At 38.1% G+C, this 14,071-nt stretch overlaps 1 protein-coding gene across 3 annotated transcripts in view; it reads left to right on the top strand.

Moving 5' to 3' along the window:
• The window catches only part of HACD4 (3-hydroxyacyl-CoA dehydratase 4), a 29,588-nt gene that overhangs the window by 3,749 nt on the left and 11,768 nt on the right, over nt 1–14,071 (top strand). For all 3 annotated transcript variants that reach the window (XM_008254198.4, XM_070065970.1, XM_070065963.1), the window contains 2 exons: nt 1,638–1,765; nt 10,557–10,669. In XM_008254198.4, coding sequence (XP_008252420.2) covers nt 1,643–1,765; nt 10,557–10,669 — 236 coding nt within the window. In that variant the 5' untranslated portion in view covers nt 1,638–1,642. The remainder of the gene's footprint in view (nt 1–1,637; nt 1,766–10,556; nt 10,670–14,071) is intronic.

Genomic DNA, 14,071 nt, shown 5'->3' with positions numbered 1-14,071 from the left:
AAGATACAACCTGATGCTTGATTTTTGAATTTCAACTAAGCATTTAAGGTCTTTAGGCAGAGGAAAATAGGAGATTAGAAAATTCTTTATATTTTTAGGAAAAAAGTGTAACATTTCCAGGCCTAGGAAGGTAGCAGTGGCTGCGTGTGTATATTGCAGGTCATTCATAACATGAGTCCCAAGAATGGACTCTGTTAGACTGCATCACTTTTCCAGTGAGAAAAAGGTACTTTACTCAGCAGTGTCTTTATTTGTTATAAAAGTTACTTATTATTGAAGAAACACAGTCAGTTCCTATGGAACACAGACTGAAAATGGGAATTCAATGCAATTCCTGAATCATACCTTGAGTAGCTACACAGCAATCTAAAACCCTCCTTCCTTCTCCAGTTGTGTAATTGGTAACATTTTGTTAGGACAGGTGTGGGGCAGTGGTGAGAGTGTGTGGACTAGCTGTGCTTCAGGAGCCATCTTAGAAGTGGACATGATGCCAATAGTGCCCACCTCATGGAGCTCCCAGGGAGCCCTTACTAAGTCCGTGCTTCATGTGAATGATTATTAGGCAGTAAAGAGAGCAAACCTGTCCTTACACATTTCTAAATGCAGCACGATTTCATCTTCAAACTTACAGCAACAACTTTATCCTATTTAGAGGAACATTAACTTCCTTACACATCTAAGTCCTGTATTTCCTTTGGGGCCTCTGCAATGAAAATTCCAAAAGTCCTAATCAGAAGCCCAAGTCCGGCCGACGCCGCGGCTCACTAGGCTAATCCTCCGCCTTGCGGCGCCGGCACACCGAGTTCTAGTCCCGGTTGGGGCGCCGGATTCTGTCCCGGTTGCCCCTCTTCCAGGCCAGCCCTCTGCTGTGGCAGGGAGTGCAGTGGAGGATGGCCCAGGTGCTTGGGCCCTGCACCCCATGGGAGACCAGGAAAAGCACCTGGCTCCTGGCTCCTGCCATCGGATCAGCGTGGTGCGCCTGCCGCAGCGCGCCGGCCGCAGCAGCCATTGGAGGGTGAACCAACGGCAAAAGGAAGACCTTTCTCTCTGTCTCTCTCTCTCTCACTGTCCACTCTGCCTGTCAAAAAATAAAAAAAATAAAATAAAAAAAAAGAAGCCCAAGTCCAGTGTTTTAACAAAAATTCGAGAAAGCGCTAGCCAATAGGTGTAGCAACCAAGCTCTAGATCCATAGTATTTCATACATGGCATCATGAATGCCTTTTTATAAAACTCTGAAATCTCATTTCTTTTCCTCATTTTCATTTTCTTGTAAAGCTATGAGCTCAGCAACTTCTTTGACAAACTTATCTCCATCTTATTTATCCTTGAGGTAAACTAGATTCTATGTGGTCACTTTTAGGTGGGAATTGCTTTATAATCTCAAATATAGGCTATAAATATTTCCTCTTTGGCTATGAAGCTTTCTTGCTCAAGTTTTCTTTTTGGAAATTTATTGCAGTTGTGAAGTGCTTCATTTGATTGATCATATTCTTAGTAATTTTATGGTTTATTAAGAGATTTTTCACATGTATAATGAAAAGAAAATAATCGCAATTTTATTTCAAAGTGTTGCATTATTTGAGTCATGATCTCATTTTTACTTGCTATATTTGTATTTTTAATCTTCTGGATACAGATTCAATGGTTGACACTTTTTATGCTATTGGACTTGTAATGCAACTTTGCCAATCCATTTCTGTCCTGGAGTTACTGCACATATATGTTGGCATTGAATCAAGCCATCTTTTCCCAAGGTTTTTGCAGGTAGGTTTTAGTCACATCATCAACATTATTATAGAATCTGTCTCATATTTATGTTTGTCCTGTTTATAGCCTCTCTTGAAAAGCCAGTGATAAGGAGAATTAATCCCATGGAAGAATTACAGTATTCCGAAACACTGCACGGTTAAAATACCCAATTGGAAACATTCAGGGCAGTATGCTTATTGATCTGTGCAGCTCTGTATTGATCTTATCCTGAGAGGAGATTTTGTGGCCACATCCACCCTCACTATGTCACTGTCTGGGAGAGTGTAAGGCAAGGGAAAAACACAACTTGGGATCATAGCAACCATAACCTCCAGGCTGTTTTAGGGGAAAGGACCCACAAACCTTGAGAAAGATGTTTTTAAAACAATAAAGAAAAAGGTTCAATTCATCCCTATCTAAAGACTAGAATTTCTTATTCATTCCACTACTCTTACTAAGTACAAGTGGAAAAGGGAGATCATTTATGTTTATTTAGTGTTATGTCAAAGTGTTGACTTTGAGATCACACTCACCTGGATTCAAATCCCAGTTCCACCTCTTACTCATTGTGTGATTTTAAGCAAGTCATTTAATCATTTTTAATTTCATTTTCTCATGTGATGTGAAAATAACATGTGACTTACAGAGTAACAGAATTTGAATGGGATAAATTCTTGGCATTTATCCAGGAATATGACAGTAGCTATAGCTATCATTTTCGCCTGTACCATGCCTATAGACCTAGATAGCCAGGTTCTGTTCAATAGCAGGTTGAAAGAAGATTGGAAATTTACTGGTGGAGACTCACTGTAGAAAATCAATGCTGGATTAAGGTACGAAAATTCAAAATGTGGTATTTTCCACAAGGAAGGAGAAATAAAGCTAGGTGACAACATGGCATGTGTTTAAAATCTATAGGAACGGCCGGCGCCGTGGCTCACTAGGCTAATCCTCCGCCTTGCGGCGCTGGCACACCAGGTTCTAGTCCCGGTCGGGGCGCCGGATTCTGTCCCGGTTGCCCCTCTTCCAGGCCAGCTCTCTGCTGTGGCCAGGGAGTGCAGTGGAGGATGGCCCACGTGCTTGGGCCCTGCACCCTATGGGAGACCAGGAGAAGGACTTGGCTCCTGCCATCAGATCAGTGCGGTGCGCCGGCCGCAGCGCGCCGGCCGCGGCAGCCATTGGAGGGTGAACCAACGGCAAAGGAAGACCTTTCTCTCCGTCTCTCTCACTGTTCACTCTGCCTGTCAAAAAATTAAAAATAAATTAAAAATAAATAAAAATTAAAAAATAAAAAAAATCTGTAGGAACAGGAATAGTGTCTATATGAGTATAATCTTAGGTATCCTCAAAATAAATTTGAAAAATTGGTGACTAACCTTAACAAATTTGCATTATAAAAATTATTAAAATGTCATAACTTTACTGCATTGCCAGAACCTAACAAAGATCTTTGAATGTAAATGTATACCTTACATTTTATTGAATAAAGTAATAGCATACATTCCTGAGTTAAAAGTTATTTAAAATGCCATGAAAGTATAAGACTATAGAGAATAATATAATCCTAAGGAGTCTATTAAAAACTCACTACTACAGGTTTATGGGATATTTTTAAATTGTACTTACTAAATGAAAATAAGGAAACAGTATGCATTAAGATAAGGACATTTTACGTGTTGAAATATCAAATGTAAAATAAAAACAAGAACAATAGTATATAATACAGTAATATTATAATATAGTAGTCTGTTGACCAGCTGAAACCTGGATGGAATTCCCATAAGCAAATTTCCTTACAGGGTAAGAAAGGATACACATCTGACCAGAAGCAGCGTAGAATTTGCAAACAAGGTTTATTGGTATTTCTGATTTGACAGGTCTGCTGAACTTTGAAACAACCAAAATCCATATAGTACAAGCATCCCTTAATGCTAATTTTGGAAAACTGAATTAACAGCCCAGGGTAAATAAAGGTGTATTGTATCATATGGAATTATTTTGCTTGGAGTAAGGTCAATTTCATATAAAGTCAAAGTCAATTTTATTTTGTTACACATTTTTAAAAGTTTTTTTTTTACTACTAACAGTAAAACACCAGTATTTTCAAAATAAAGAGTAGTATTGTTTTAGTTATTGTCATTGTAGGGAATGTTCCCAGTGAAAATAGGTTATATTGTAAGAAAGGACAGTGAATGAGCACTTGGATATGCCAGGGAAATATGCATGTACCTTATGCTTTACAAAATTATCTGGACTTCCTTAATAACAGAAATAATTATATACATTAGAAATCTGGTTTCTTGGAGTTCTGTAAATTCCAAAACTTTTAAGTATTAGTTTCATCACTGCTAATTGAAACTCTACTGGCTATAGAGACATATGTATATGGCCTCTGCAATCAAAGAACCAAATCCTGGGTTGGTAATTTAAAAATAATTGTAAATACACATGGACTTTCTTTATTCAACGTTGAGTTTGCAAAGTCTACTATTCATAGTGCTCAAATAATTTTGAAGTTTTAGTCCTTGGAGGGATAACATATCAGTGATCATTGCATTAAGAAAGACAATTACAATTCTCATCCAGGGCTGATTATTAATAATTTTTATTGTGTTTTCTCCTCTTATTTCTTCTTTTCTAAAGATTATTTATTTATTTATTTATTTATTTGAAATTCAGAGTTACAGAGAAAGAGGGAGAGACCGAGAGCGAGCTCTTCCATCTGCAGGTTCATCCCCCAGGTGGCCATAAAAGGCCAGGCCGAAGCCAGAAGCCAGGAGCTTCAGCTGAGTCTCTCACGTGGATGCAGAGCCCCAGGCATTTCAGCCATTTCCCCCAGCTTTTCTCAGTCTGTTGGCAGGGAGTTGGATTGGAAGTGGAGCAGACGGGACACTAACCTGTGCCCATGATATATGGGAGTAGCAAGCAACAAATTGACTCGCTATGCCACAATGCCTGCCCATCTTTTAATCTCTTTGAGACTTTGTCTGCTATCTAATTTTTTATTCACTTATCCTTTCCATGCTTCTCAGAATGGAAATGAAGGTAAAGCTTCAAGATCATTCCTTTATTATCATTCTGCAGACAATTAGGATTCCCTCATTATGAGATGATTCTGAGACTGCTGCTTTAAAATAATGAACTAAGAGTGTCAGATTGTGTAATCATTCATGGATTTCCTGTTTCACCATTTTTTAAATGAAGAAACTATAGTTGAGAGCGTGGTTGAGTTACTTCTATGCTAACCACAGCTGACGGCATACAGAAAAAATGCTGTCCAGCTGCATTCAAAGAGGCCTAAACCATGTGTACGAAATTGTGATGCTATTTTGGTACTGCCTTCGAGAGATTGCTAAGCCACAACTAAATTCTGATTATGGGACTAGTCTTCCAATGTGACAAGAAAAATAATTCTGGAGCTGATGTTCTGGCACAGCAGGTAAAACTGCCGCTTGGGACATAGTATCCCATATGTGAGCACTGGCTTAAGTTTTGGATCCTGCGCTTCCAAGCCAACTGCCTGCTAATGCACCTGCAAAAGCAGTGGAAGATGGTCCAAGTACTTGAGCCTCTGCCACCTACTTGGGGGATCCAGAGTTCTGGGCTCCTGGTATCAGCCTGGGCCAGGCCAGCCATTGTGGCCTCTTGGAACGTGAACCAGCAGATGGAACATCTCTTTCTGTCTCTGTTTCTCCCTCTCACTCTCTCTGTCACTCTGCCTTTCACATAAATAAATATTTTTTCAAAAACAATAAACAGTTCCAATTAGCAGTCAGCACTAACTCAGCAGTTAATATCAGATATTTCAAGTAGTGTTTGTATGTATAAAGAGGGTATGTCTTTTTCCTGTGCTTTGTTCTGAGTGTTTTTTTAGATGTGTCCCAAGAATATCTTTGACACTTAGGGAAAAGCTATTATGAATTTCTAAAATTATACACAACCGCAAAAGGAAAAAAATATCTGATTAACTATGAGGTTGCTTAGAAAACTTCATTGTAAAATAAAAAGGTAAGTTTACTTTGACACAAAAATGTTTAAAATCCATGTGTAGTTAATTCATAATATGCATTTTCTGTAAACTTTTTGAAGATCCCCTCATGAAAGACAGTAATCACTTAACATATGTTTGTATGGGAATATATATACTTGTATGGGAAGAGGGCAAAACAATAATATAAATAGCTATTTATAGATTTCTACTTTTGGAAATAATTACATGCCAATTAAAATTATATAAGGAAATATAGTGAACTTTGTTATCTTTAAAATAGGAAAGTAAAAAAAAATACTGCTAACACTGAAGTAGTGATTTTTTTAAAGATTTTTTTTTAACTTTTATTTAATGAATATAAATTTCCAAAATACAGCTTATGGATTACAATGGCTTCCCCCCCATAATGTCCCTCCCACCCGCAACCCTCCCCTTTCCCACTCCCTCTCCCCTTCCATTCACATCAAGATTCATTTTCGATTCTCTTTATATACAGAAGATCAGTTTAGCATACATTAAGTAAAGATTTCAACAGTTTGCTCCCACACAGAAACATAAAGTGAAAAATACTGTTTGAGTACTAGTTATAGCATTAAATCTCAATGTACAGCACACTAAGGACAAAGATCCTACATGAGGAGTAAGTGCACAGTGACTCCTGTTGTTGACTTAAGAAATTGACACTCTTGTTTATGGCATCAGTAATCACCCTAGGCTCTTGTCATGAGCTGCCAAGGCTATGGAAGCCCCCTGAGTTCACCGACTCTGATCATATTTAGACAAGGCCATGGTCAAAGTGGAAGTTCTTTCCTCCCTTCAGAGAAAGGTACCTCCTTCTTTGATGACCCGTTCTTTCCACTGGGATCTCACTCGCGGAGATCTTTCATTTAGTTTTTTTTTTTTTTTTTCCAGAGTGTCTTGGCTTTCAGATAATTTGTCAGCTAGATTGACATTGTATGTATATGGGGCAGTTTTCACATTCCCACAGTATGTGCAGATGCACTTTGATTTACAATGGTGTTTCCCCCAATAAGCCCATTGTAGTTGAAAATATCTTAAATGTAAGTACATTTAGCACATCTAACCTACAAAACACCATACGTTAATGACACAGTACATGGAGAAGTAGTGATTGTTAACCCTCATGAGCATATGGCTGACTGGGACCTGCAGCTCCTTGCTGCTGCCCAGCATCTCAAGAAGGCACTGTATTGCATGCACCAGTCCAGTGAGGAACAAAAATCAAAATTCAAGGCACACTTTACTGAATGTGTATTGCTTTAACACCACTTTAATATATCACTATCACCCATCAGGGACCATCTGCATGCATGTTATGCTCTGTTTTTTTTGACATATTGATTGCTGATTTCAATGCAACTGGGATTTCACCACTAGCATGCCATAGATCCTCAAGTGATGATTTTCAACAGGATGAATTTCATCAGGCAGCTCCTCTGTCTTTCTCTTTTAGGAGATTCCTTGCTTTGTACTCATCAGGTAAGGAGCAGCCTAACATTGACAGTTTGTAACTCTGGAAACCAAGAGGAGACTTAGGATATATGTTTCCAGGTCTGTCATTGGTTTGGGGAAGTCACTTAAATTTTTGAGTTCTCAAATTCTTTAATTCAAATTTAAAAAAAAATAGTGACATTGGGCTAGTTTTAGAATGTCTTATCTGGAGGGGACCCTATAGATCATTTTATCAAGAAGTATCTCATTTTTTTTCAATAATTAGTCATGTAATCAGAAATCTATGCTGTATGCATACTTTGTGTGTATGTAGCCCCTGAGATTTTTTTTTTCTTTTAGCAAAAACTGGAAGGTTTTCCTAATTACCAGGCACTGATCAGATTTAAGATGCCTAAGTACTTGTTTTCTGCTAAGATCTTGGATCCAAAGGCCATTAGTGTCATGACAACAAGGTTGTCTCATTTGGTAGTTATATTGCAGTTCAGTATAATTCATCATGTATAGGGTGGCTATTGTGCATAGCAAGTTAAGCCACTGCTTGGGATGCCTGCATCCCATAGTCGAGTGCCTAGTTTTAATCCCACCTCTGCTTCCCATCCAGCTTCTTGCTACTTAACCTGGGATCCAGCAGATGATAGCTCATATACTTGAGTCCCTATTCTCTATATAAGAGACTCAGATGGAGTATCTGGTTCTTAGTTTTGGCCTGGCCCAGCCCTGGCAGTAGTGGGAATTTGGGGAGTAAACCACTAAATGGAAGCTCACTTTCTCTTTCTTTGTGTCTGTCTCTGCCTTTAAAATAAAAATGAACATTTAAAAATATATAGTTAATTATATAATTAAATAAAGAACATAGGACATTATATTATAAATTCTGACTACAGAAAAACAGCCCTGTAGGTAAATCTCACAAATTGAGATTTGAATCATACTGAATCATATGATCTGAATCAAATCATAAGGTTTGAATCATATCTAATTTCCCTTGGCTACACAGAGACCCTTGTGACTCAGAAACATACTGAAAAGTATATCCATGTGGATTTCTTTTTTTTTTTTTTTGAGGGGGAGTTCTTATTTTAATTTTTTAAAAAAATTTAGTTTAGGAATACAAACTTCATGCATTTCACATTTATAAATTTAGGAACATAGTGATTTATTTATTTATTTATTTTTATCTTTTATTTAATGAATATAAATTTCCAAAGTACGACTCATGTGTTACAATGGCTTCCCCCCCCCATACCGTCCCTCCCACCCACAACCCTCCCCTTTCCCACTCCCTCTCCCCTTCCATTCACATCAAGATTCATTTTCGATTATCTTAATATACAGAAGATCAGCTTAGTATACCTTAAGTAAGTATTTCAACAGTTTGCTCCCACACAGAAACATAAAGTGAAAAATAATAGATGATTTTTTTTAAATGATGATGAAATCAGATCAGACCTATTGTCATGTTTAATCCCAGTGAGAGTCAAGTTGGGAATTGATAATTTCTTTTTTTTTTTTTACAGAAGATCAGTTTAGTGTACATTAAGTAAAGATTTCAATCGTTTGCACCCCCATAGAAACACAAAGTGAAATATACTGTTTGAGTACTCGTTATAGCATTAAGCCTCAGTGTACAGCACGTTAAGGACCGAGATCCTACATGAGGAGTAAGTGCACAGTGACTCCTGTTGTTGACTTTACCAATTGACACTCCTGTTTATGGCATCAGTAATCTTCCTATGCACCAGTTATGAGTTTCCAAGGCTATGGAAGCCCCTTGAGTTCTCCGACTCTTATCTTGTTTAGACACGGTCATAGTCAAAGTGGAGGTTCTCTCCTCCCTTCAGAGAAAGGCACCTCCCTCTTTGAAGACCTGTTCTTTCCTCCATGTGGATTTCTGATCATGGGGCCCACTCTTGGCAAATAATGGATTTCTCTATACTAGATGATTTCTAGGACTAATAGATTATGATTCTAAGTTATAGGTTATCCCAGTCTTTTCTCCTTGATCTACTTTAAAAGTAAAGAGGGCTATTTAAAAATAGCTCTATTCCCCACTAATATACTCCTTCAATGCCAAGTATATTTTTCTTTGCCCGCTGAGAGCAAAGTAGCCTGTTCTATTAAACACACACAAAAATGCATGATATTTTAATGTAAGAAAACACTATATTGAGATTGGAAAAGAGGAATATACTTTTTTAGTCTAATATTTGGAGCTAAGCCAAAAATGTGTGACTTCTCAATGATTTGTAAATGCCTCCTGACTTAGAATATATGAAGAGTGTGCAAGAATTTAATCAAAAAGATATATTATGAAAAAACTATGCATGGATTTCAAATGTTTTTGTGCCAAAATAAACCTATCTTTCAATTCCATTTGTCCCAACTATTTGAAGTACTCTTGTGTGTGTGTGTGTGTTGTGTGTGCATGTGTGCATACATGTGTGTATATATATTTCAAAAACATATTGAATTCTTTTCAATTTCTTCTAGTGTATGAGGGTTAGGATTATATCCCTCTACGTGCCCACTTCTTCCCTTCAAAAAAGCTGCAATGACTTCTCTATTGGATGAAATTGAAATTTCCTTGCCTGTCATTCAAAACCCTGCATAACCCAGCCCCAAATATGTCTTCAGTTTTATCTACTGTTACTGCCTTCTCTGCACTCTCCATTCTAGCCCTTCATTTGGTTCTCATCACTCCCTAAGGTACCCTGCATTTTCAAACATCTAACTTCTATTCTGCTGCCTTTGCCTAATGCCTCTTCTTATGTGGAGTCTACTTGACAAACACCTAATGTTCAAGATCCAAGTGAAATGTTGCTTGTCCTCAAAGATCCAAGTGAAATGTTGCTTGTCTTCATAAATTTCTCTGCCTTATTTCTCTAGGTAGAAGGTATCTCTCTCTGTCAACTGTGCTCCCATATCTAGCACACACTGTGCTAAAGTTAATTGCTCCACATTCTCCCACTATTGCTGCCTATTCTGCAACAAGAACCATGTTTTCATTACAGCATCAAATACATAGTAAATACTCAGTAAAAGATTGCCAAACAGAATAGAAACATGTGTTCATGTGGCAAGATGAATAGAAATATCCTGATTCAGATAAAACACATGTTATCTTTTCACTCATTATATATCATTTGGAGAGTAGAAAAAAATAGAGGAAATGAAATTCACCTATAACCCTAATCTCTCAGAAAAAGTCATGGTTAACACTTTAGTATACATATTTTCAGGTAAGTCATATTTTTACAAAGACATCTGGTTTTTAAAATTAGAAAATTACCCACATGGCATAATAGGTTATCCTAATTCTTGACTTTTCTGTTTCTTTCTTAGCTCACAGAGAGAATCATCATTCTTTTTGTTGTGATCACCAGTCAAGAAGAAGTTCAAGAGAAGTATGTGGTGTGTGTTTTGTTCATCTTTTGGAATCTATTGGATATGGTTAGGTAAGAAGGCAAAATAATATTTTAAAACAAGGCCACATTGCTTTCTGTAGTGAAGCCAGCAAGAGCCGCTTAGAATTGCATTCTCCGAATAAGAGAAAAAACATACAACTCCTTTTCAAACAATTTTATCTTGATGCAGAAATGTGTTTTTAGTGTTTTCCATAATGGGCATATCAAAGATAATGAAAACCTGTGGTGGTATTACAAGAGCAAATCAGTGCATTTAGGTTTCCACTAGAAGGGTTGGCTTAACATCAACTTGGAATAAACCTCACAGCTGTTTGCTAATGAAAGGCATTCCTTATGCTTGCTTTAGTACATGTGAATTTGATAAGTACAGCAGAACTTCTATTATATGCCAGAATTTACAATGTTGGTTTCTGTATATTCAAGAACATTACAAATTTAGGGCTTCATCTCTCTGGGAAAACATGCAGTTCCACATATATTTTTGTATACAGTTTGTAAGTCCTTAAGCAGAGCCCCAGAACCCTTGCTCTAGATAGCCTTTCGTTTCCTTCTAATTTTAAAGAATTGAGTGGGATGTGCTTAGTCTTCTATCAGCAGTGATGTAAAACAGCACCCTTTGCTCTGGAAGTCCTTCTCACTCTTTGGGGAAGTGGCCTATCTGCAACTTCAGCATTCACAAGTGAGAACTTCTCCTTTCACTTGAAGGACATGTATATGATTAGGTTACAAGAGAGTCCTAGTTTTCTGGTTGCAGTTATATACATTCCATATGAATTATACTGTCAATAACTTAGCTAGATTAAAAATGTCTACATAATATATTGAGTCCCACATCAGAAAGATCATTCACCTGGGCCAAGTGGGATTTATCCCTGATATGCAGGGACGGTTCAAAAATTGCAAATCAATAAATGTGATACATCACATTAACAAACTGAAGACCAAAAACCATATGGTTATCTCAAAGATGCAGAGAAAGCATTTGACAAAACACTATATCCTTTCATGATAAAAACCTTAAGAAAACTGGGTACAGAACAAACATTCCTCAACACAATCAAGGCAATTTATGACAAACCCATGGCCAGCATCCTATTGAATGGGGAAAAAGCTAGAAGCATTACCCCTAAGATCCGGAACCAGACAAGGATGCCTGCTCTCACCATTGCTATTTAATATAGTCCTGGAAGTTTTAGCCAGGGCCATTAGGCAAGAAAAAAAATCAAAGGAACACAAATTAGAAAGGAGGAAGTCAAACTATCCCTATTTGCAGATGACATGATTCTATATATAGGGGATCCCAAAGACTACACTGAGAGACTATTGGCAGAATATAAAATGAACACACAAAAATCAATAGCCTTTGTATATGCAGACAATGCCATGGCTTAGAAGGAACTTTTAAGATCAATCCCATTCATAGTAGCTACAAAAGAATTAAATACCTTGAAATAAATTTATCCAAGGATGTCAAAGAGCTCTACAAAGAAAATTACAAAACACTAAGAAAGAAATAGAAGAAGTAATTTAAAAATGGAAAAATCTTCATTGATCGGAAGAATCAATATCATCAAAATGTCCATAATACCAAAAGCAGTTTACAGATTCAATGTGATCCCAATCAAAATACGAATGACATTTTTTGCAGATTTAGAAAAAATGCTAACATTCATATGGAACACAAGAGAACCCCAATAGCTAAAGCGATCTTATATAACAAAAACAAGGCTGGAGGCATCACAATACCTGATTTCAAGACAAACTACAGGGCAGTTATAATCAAAATAGCCTGGTACTGGCACAGAAACAGACGTATAGACCAATGGAATAGAACAGAAACTGCAGAAATCAATCTTTGCATCTACAACCAACTTATCTTTCACATAGGAGTTAAAATCAATCCTTGGAGCAAGGACAGTCTATTCAACAAATGGTGCTGCGAAAACTGGATCTCCACATGCAGAAGTATAAACTAGACTCATACCTCACACCTTACACAAAAAAATCCACTCAAAATGAATCAAAGACCTAAATCTATGACCTGCTACCACCAAATTATTAGAAAACATTAGGGAAACCCTGCAAGACACTGGCATAGGCAAAGATTTCATGGAAAAGACCTCAGAAGCACAAGCAATCAAAGACAGAATTGACAAATGGTATTACATCAAGCTGAAGAGCTTCTGCACTGCAAAAGAAATATTCAGCAAAGTGAACAGACAATGGCCAGAATGGGAGAAAATATTTGCAAACTACACAACTGATAAATGGTTAACATCTAGAATCTATAAAGAGTTCAAGAAATTCAACAACAGGGGCCTGTGCTGTGGTGCAGCAGGTTAAAGCCCCCACCTGCAGTGCTGGCATCCTATATGGGCACTGGTTCAAGTCCTGCCTGCTCTACTTCTGATCCAGCTCCCTGCTAATGTGCCTGGGAAAGCAGCAGAGGATGGCCAAAATCCTTAGGCCCCTGCACCCACATGAGACCCAAAAGCAGTTCCTGGTTCCTAGCTTTGGATCAGCTTAGCTCTGGCCATTGTAGCCAATTGGGGAGTGAACTAAGGAATGGAAGACTTCTCTCTCTCTCTCTTTTTTTTTTTATTTATTTTTTTGACAGGCAGAGTAGGCAGTGAAAGAGAGAGAGAGAGACAGAGAGAAAGGTCTTCCTTCCATTGGTTCACTCCCCAAATGCCCACCATGAAGCCAGGAGCCAGGTGCTTCCTCCCGGTCTCCCATTGGGTGCAGGGACCCAAGCACTTGGGCCATCCTCGACTGCCTTCCCGGGCCACAGCAAAGAGCTGGACTGGAAGAGGAGCAACCAGGACTAGTACCCGGCGCCCCAACCGAGACTAGAACCCGGGGTGCCAGCACTGCAGGCGGAGGATTATCCAAGTGAGCCATGGCACCAGCCAACCTCTCTCTCTCTCTAACTCTTTCAGATAAATAAAGATAAATCTTTTTAAAAAACATGAAATTCAACAACAACAAAGTAATCAGTTAAGAAATGGGCAAAAGATTTGAACAGGCATTTTTCATGAAAGGAAATTCAAATGGCCAACAGACAAATGAAAAAAATGCTCAGGATCACTAGCCATCAAGGAAATGCAAATCAATGTCACAATGAGGTTTCACCTCACTCCAGTTAGAATGGCTCTCATACAGAAATCAACAAACAACAAATGCTGGCAAGGATGTGGGGGAAAAGGTATCCTAATCCACTGTTGGTGGGAATGTAAACTGGTGCAGCCACTGTGGAAGATAGTATGGAGATACTTCAGAAATCTGAATATAGACCTACTATATGATCCAGCATTCCCTCTCCTGGGAATTTACCCAAACCAAAAGAGAGTGGGAAAGGGGAGGGTTGTGGGTGGGAGGGACGGTATGGAGGGGAAGCCATTGTAATCCATAAGTTGTACTTTGGAAATTTAT

The sequence above is a fragment of the Oryctolagus cuniculus genome, chromosome 1, assembly GCF_964237555.1.
Source record: "Oryctolagus cuniculus chromosome 1, mOryCun1.1, whole genome shotgun sequence".
NCBI lineage: Eukaryota > Metazoa > Chordata > Mammalia > Lagomorpha > Leporidae > Oryctolagus > Oryctolagus cuniculus.
This window is presented reverse-complemented; position numbering and strand designations above follow the sequence as displayed.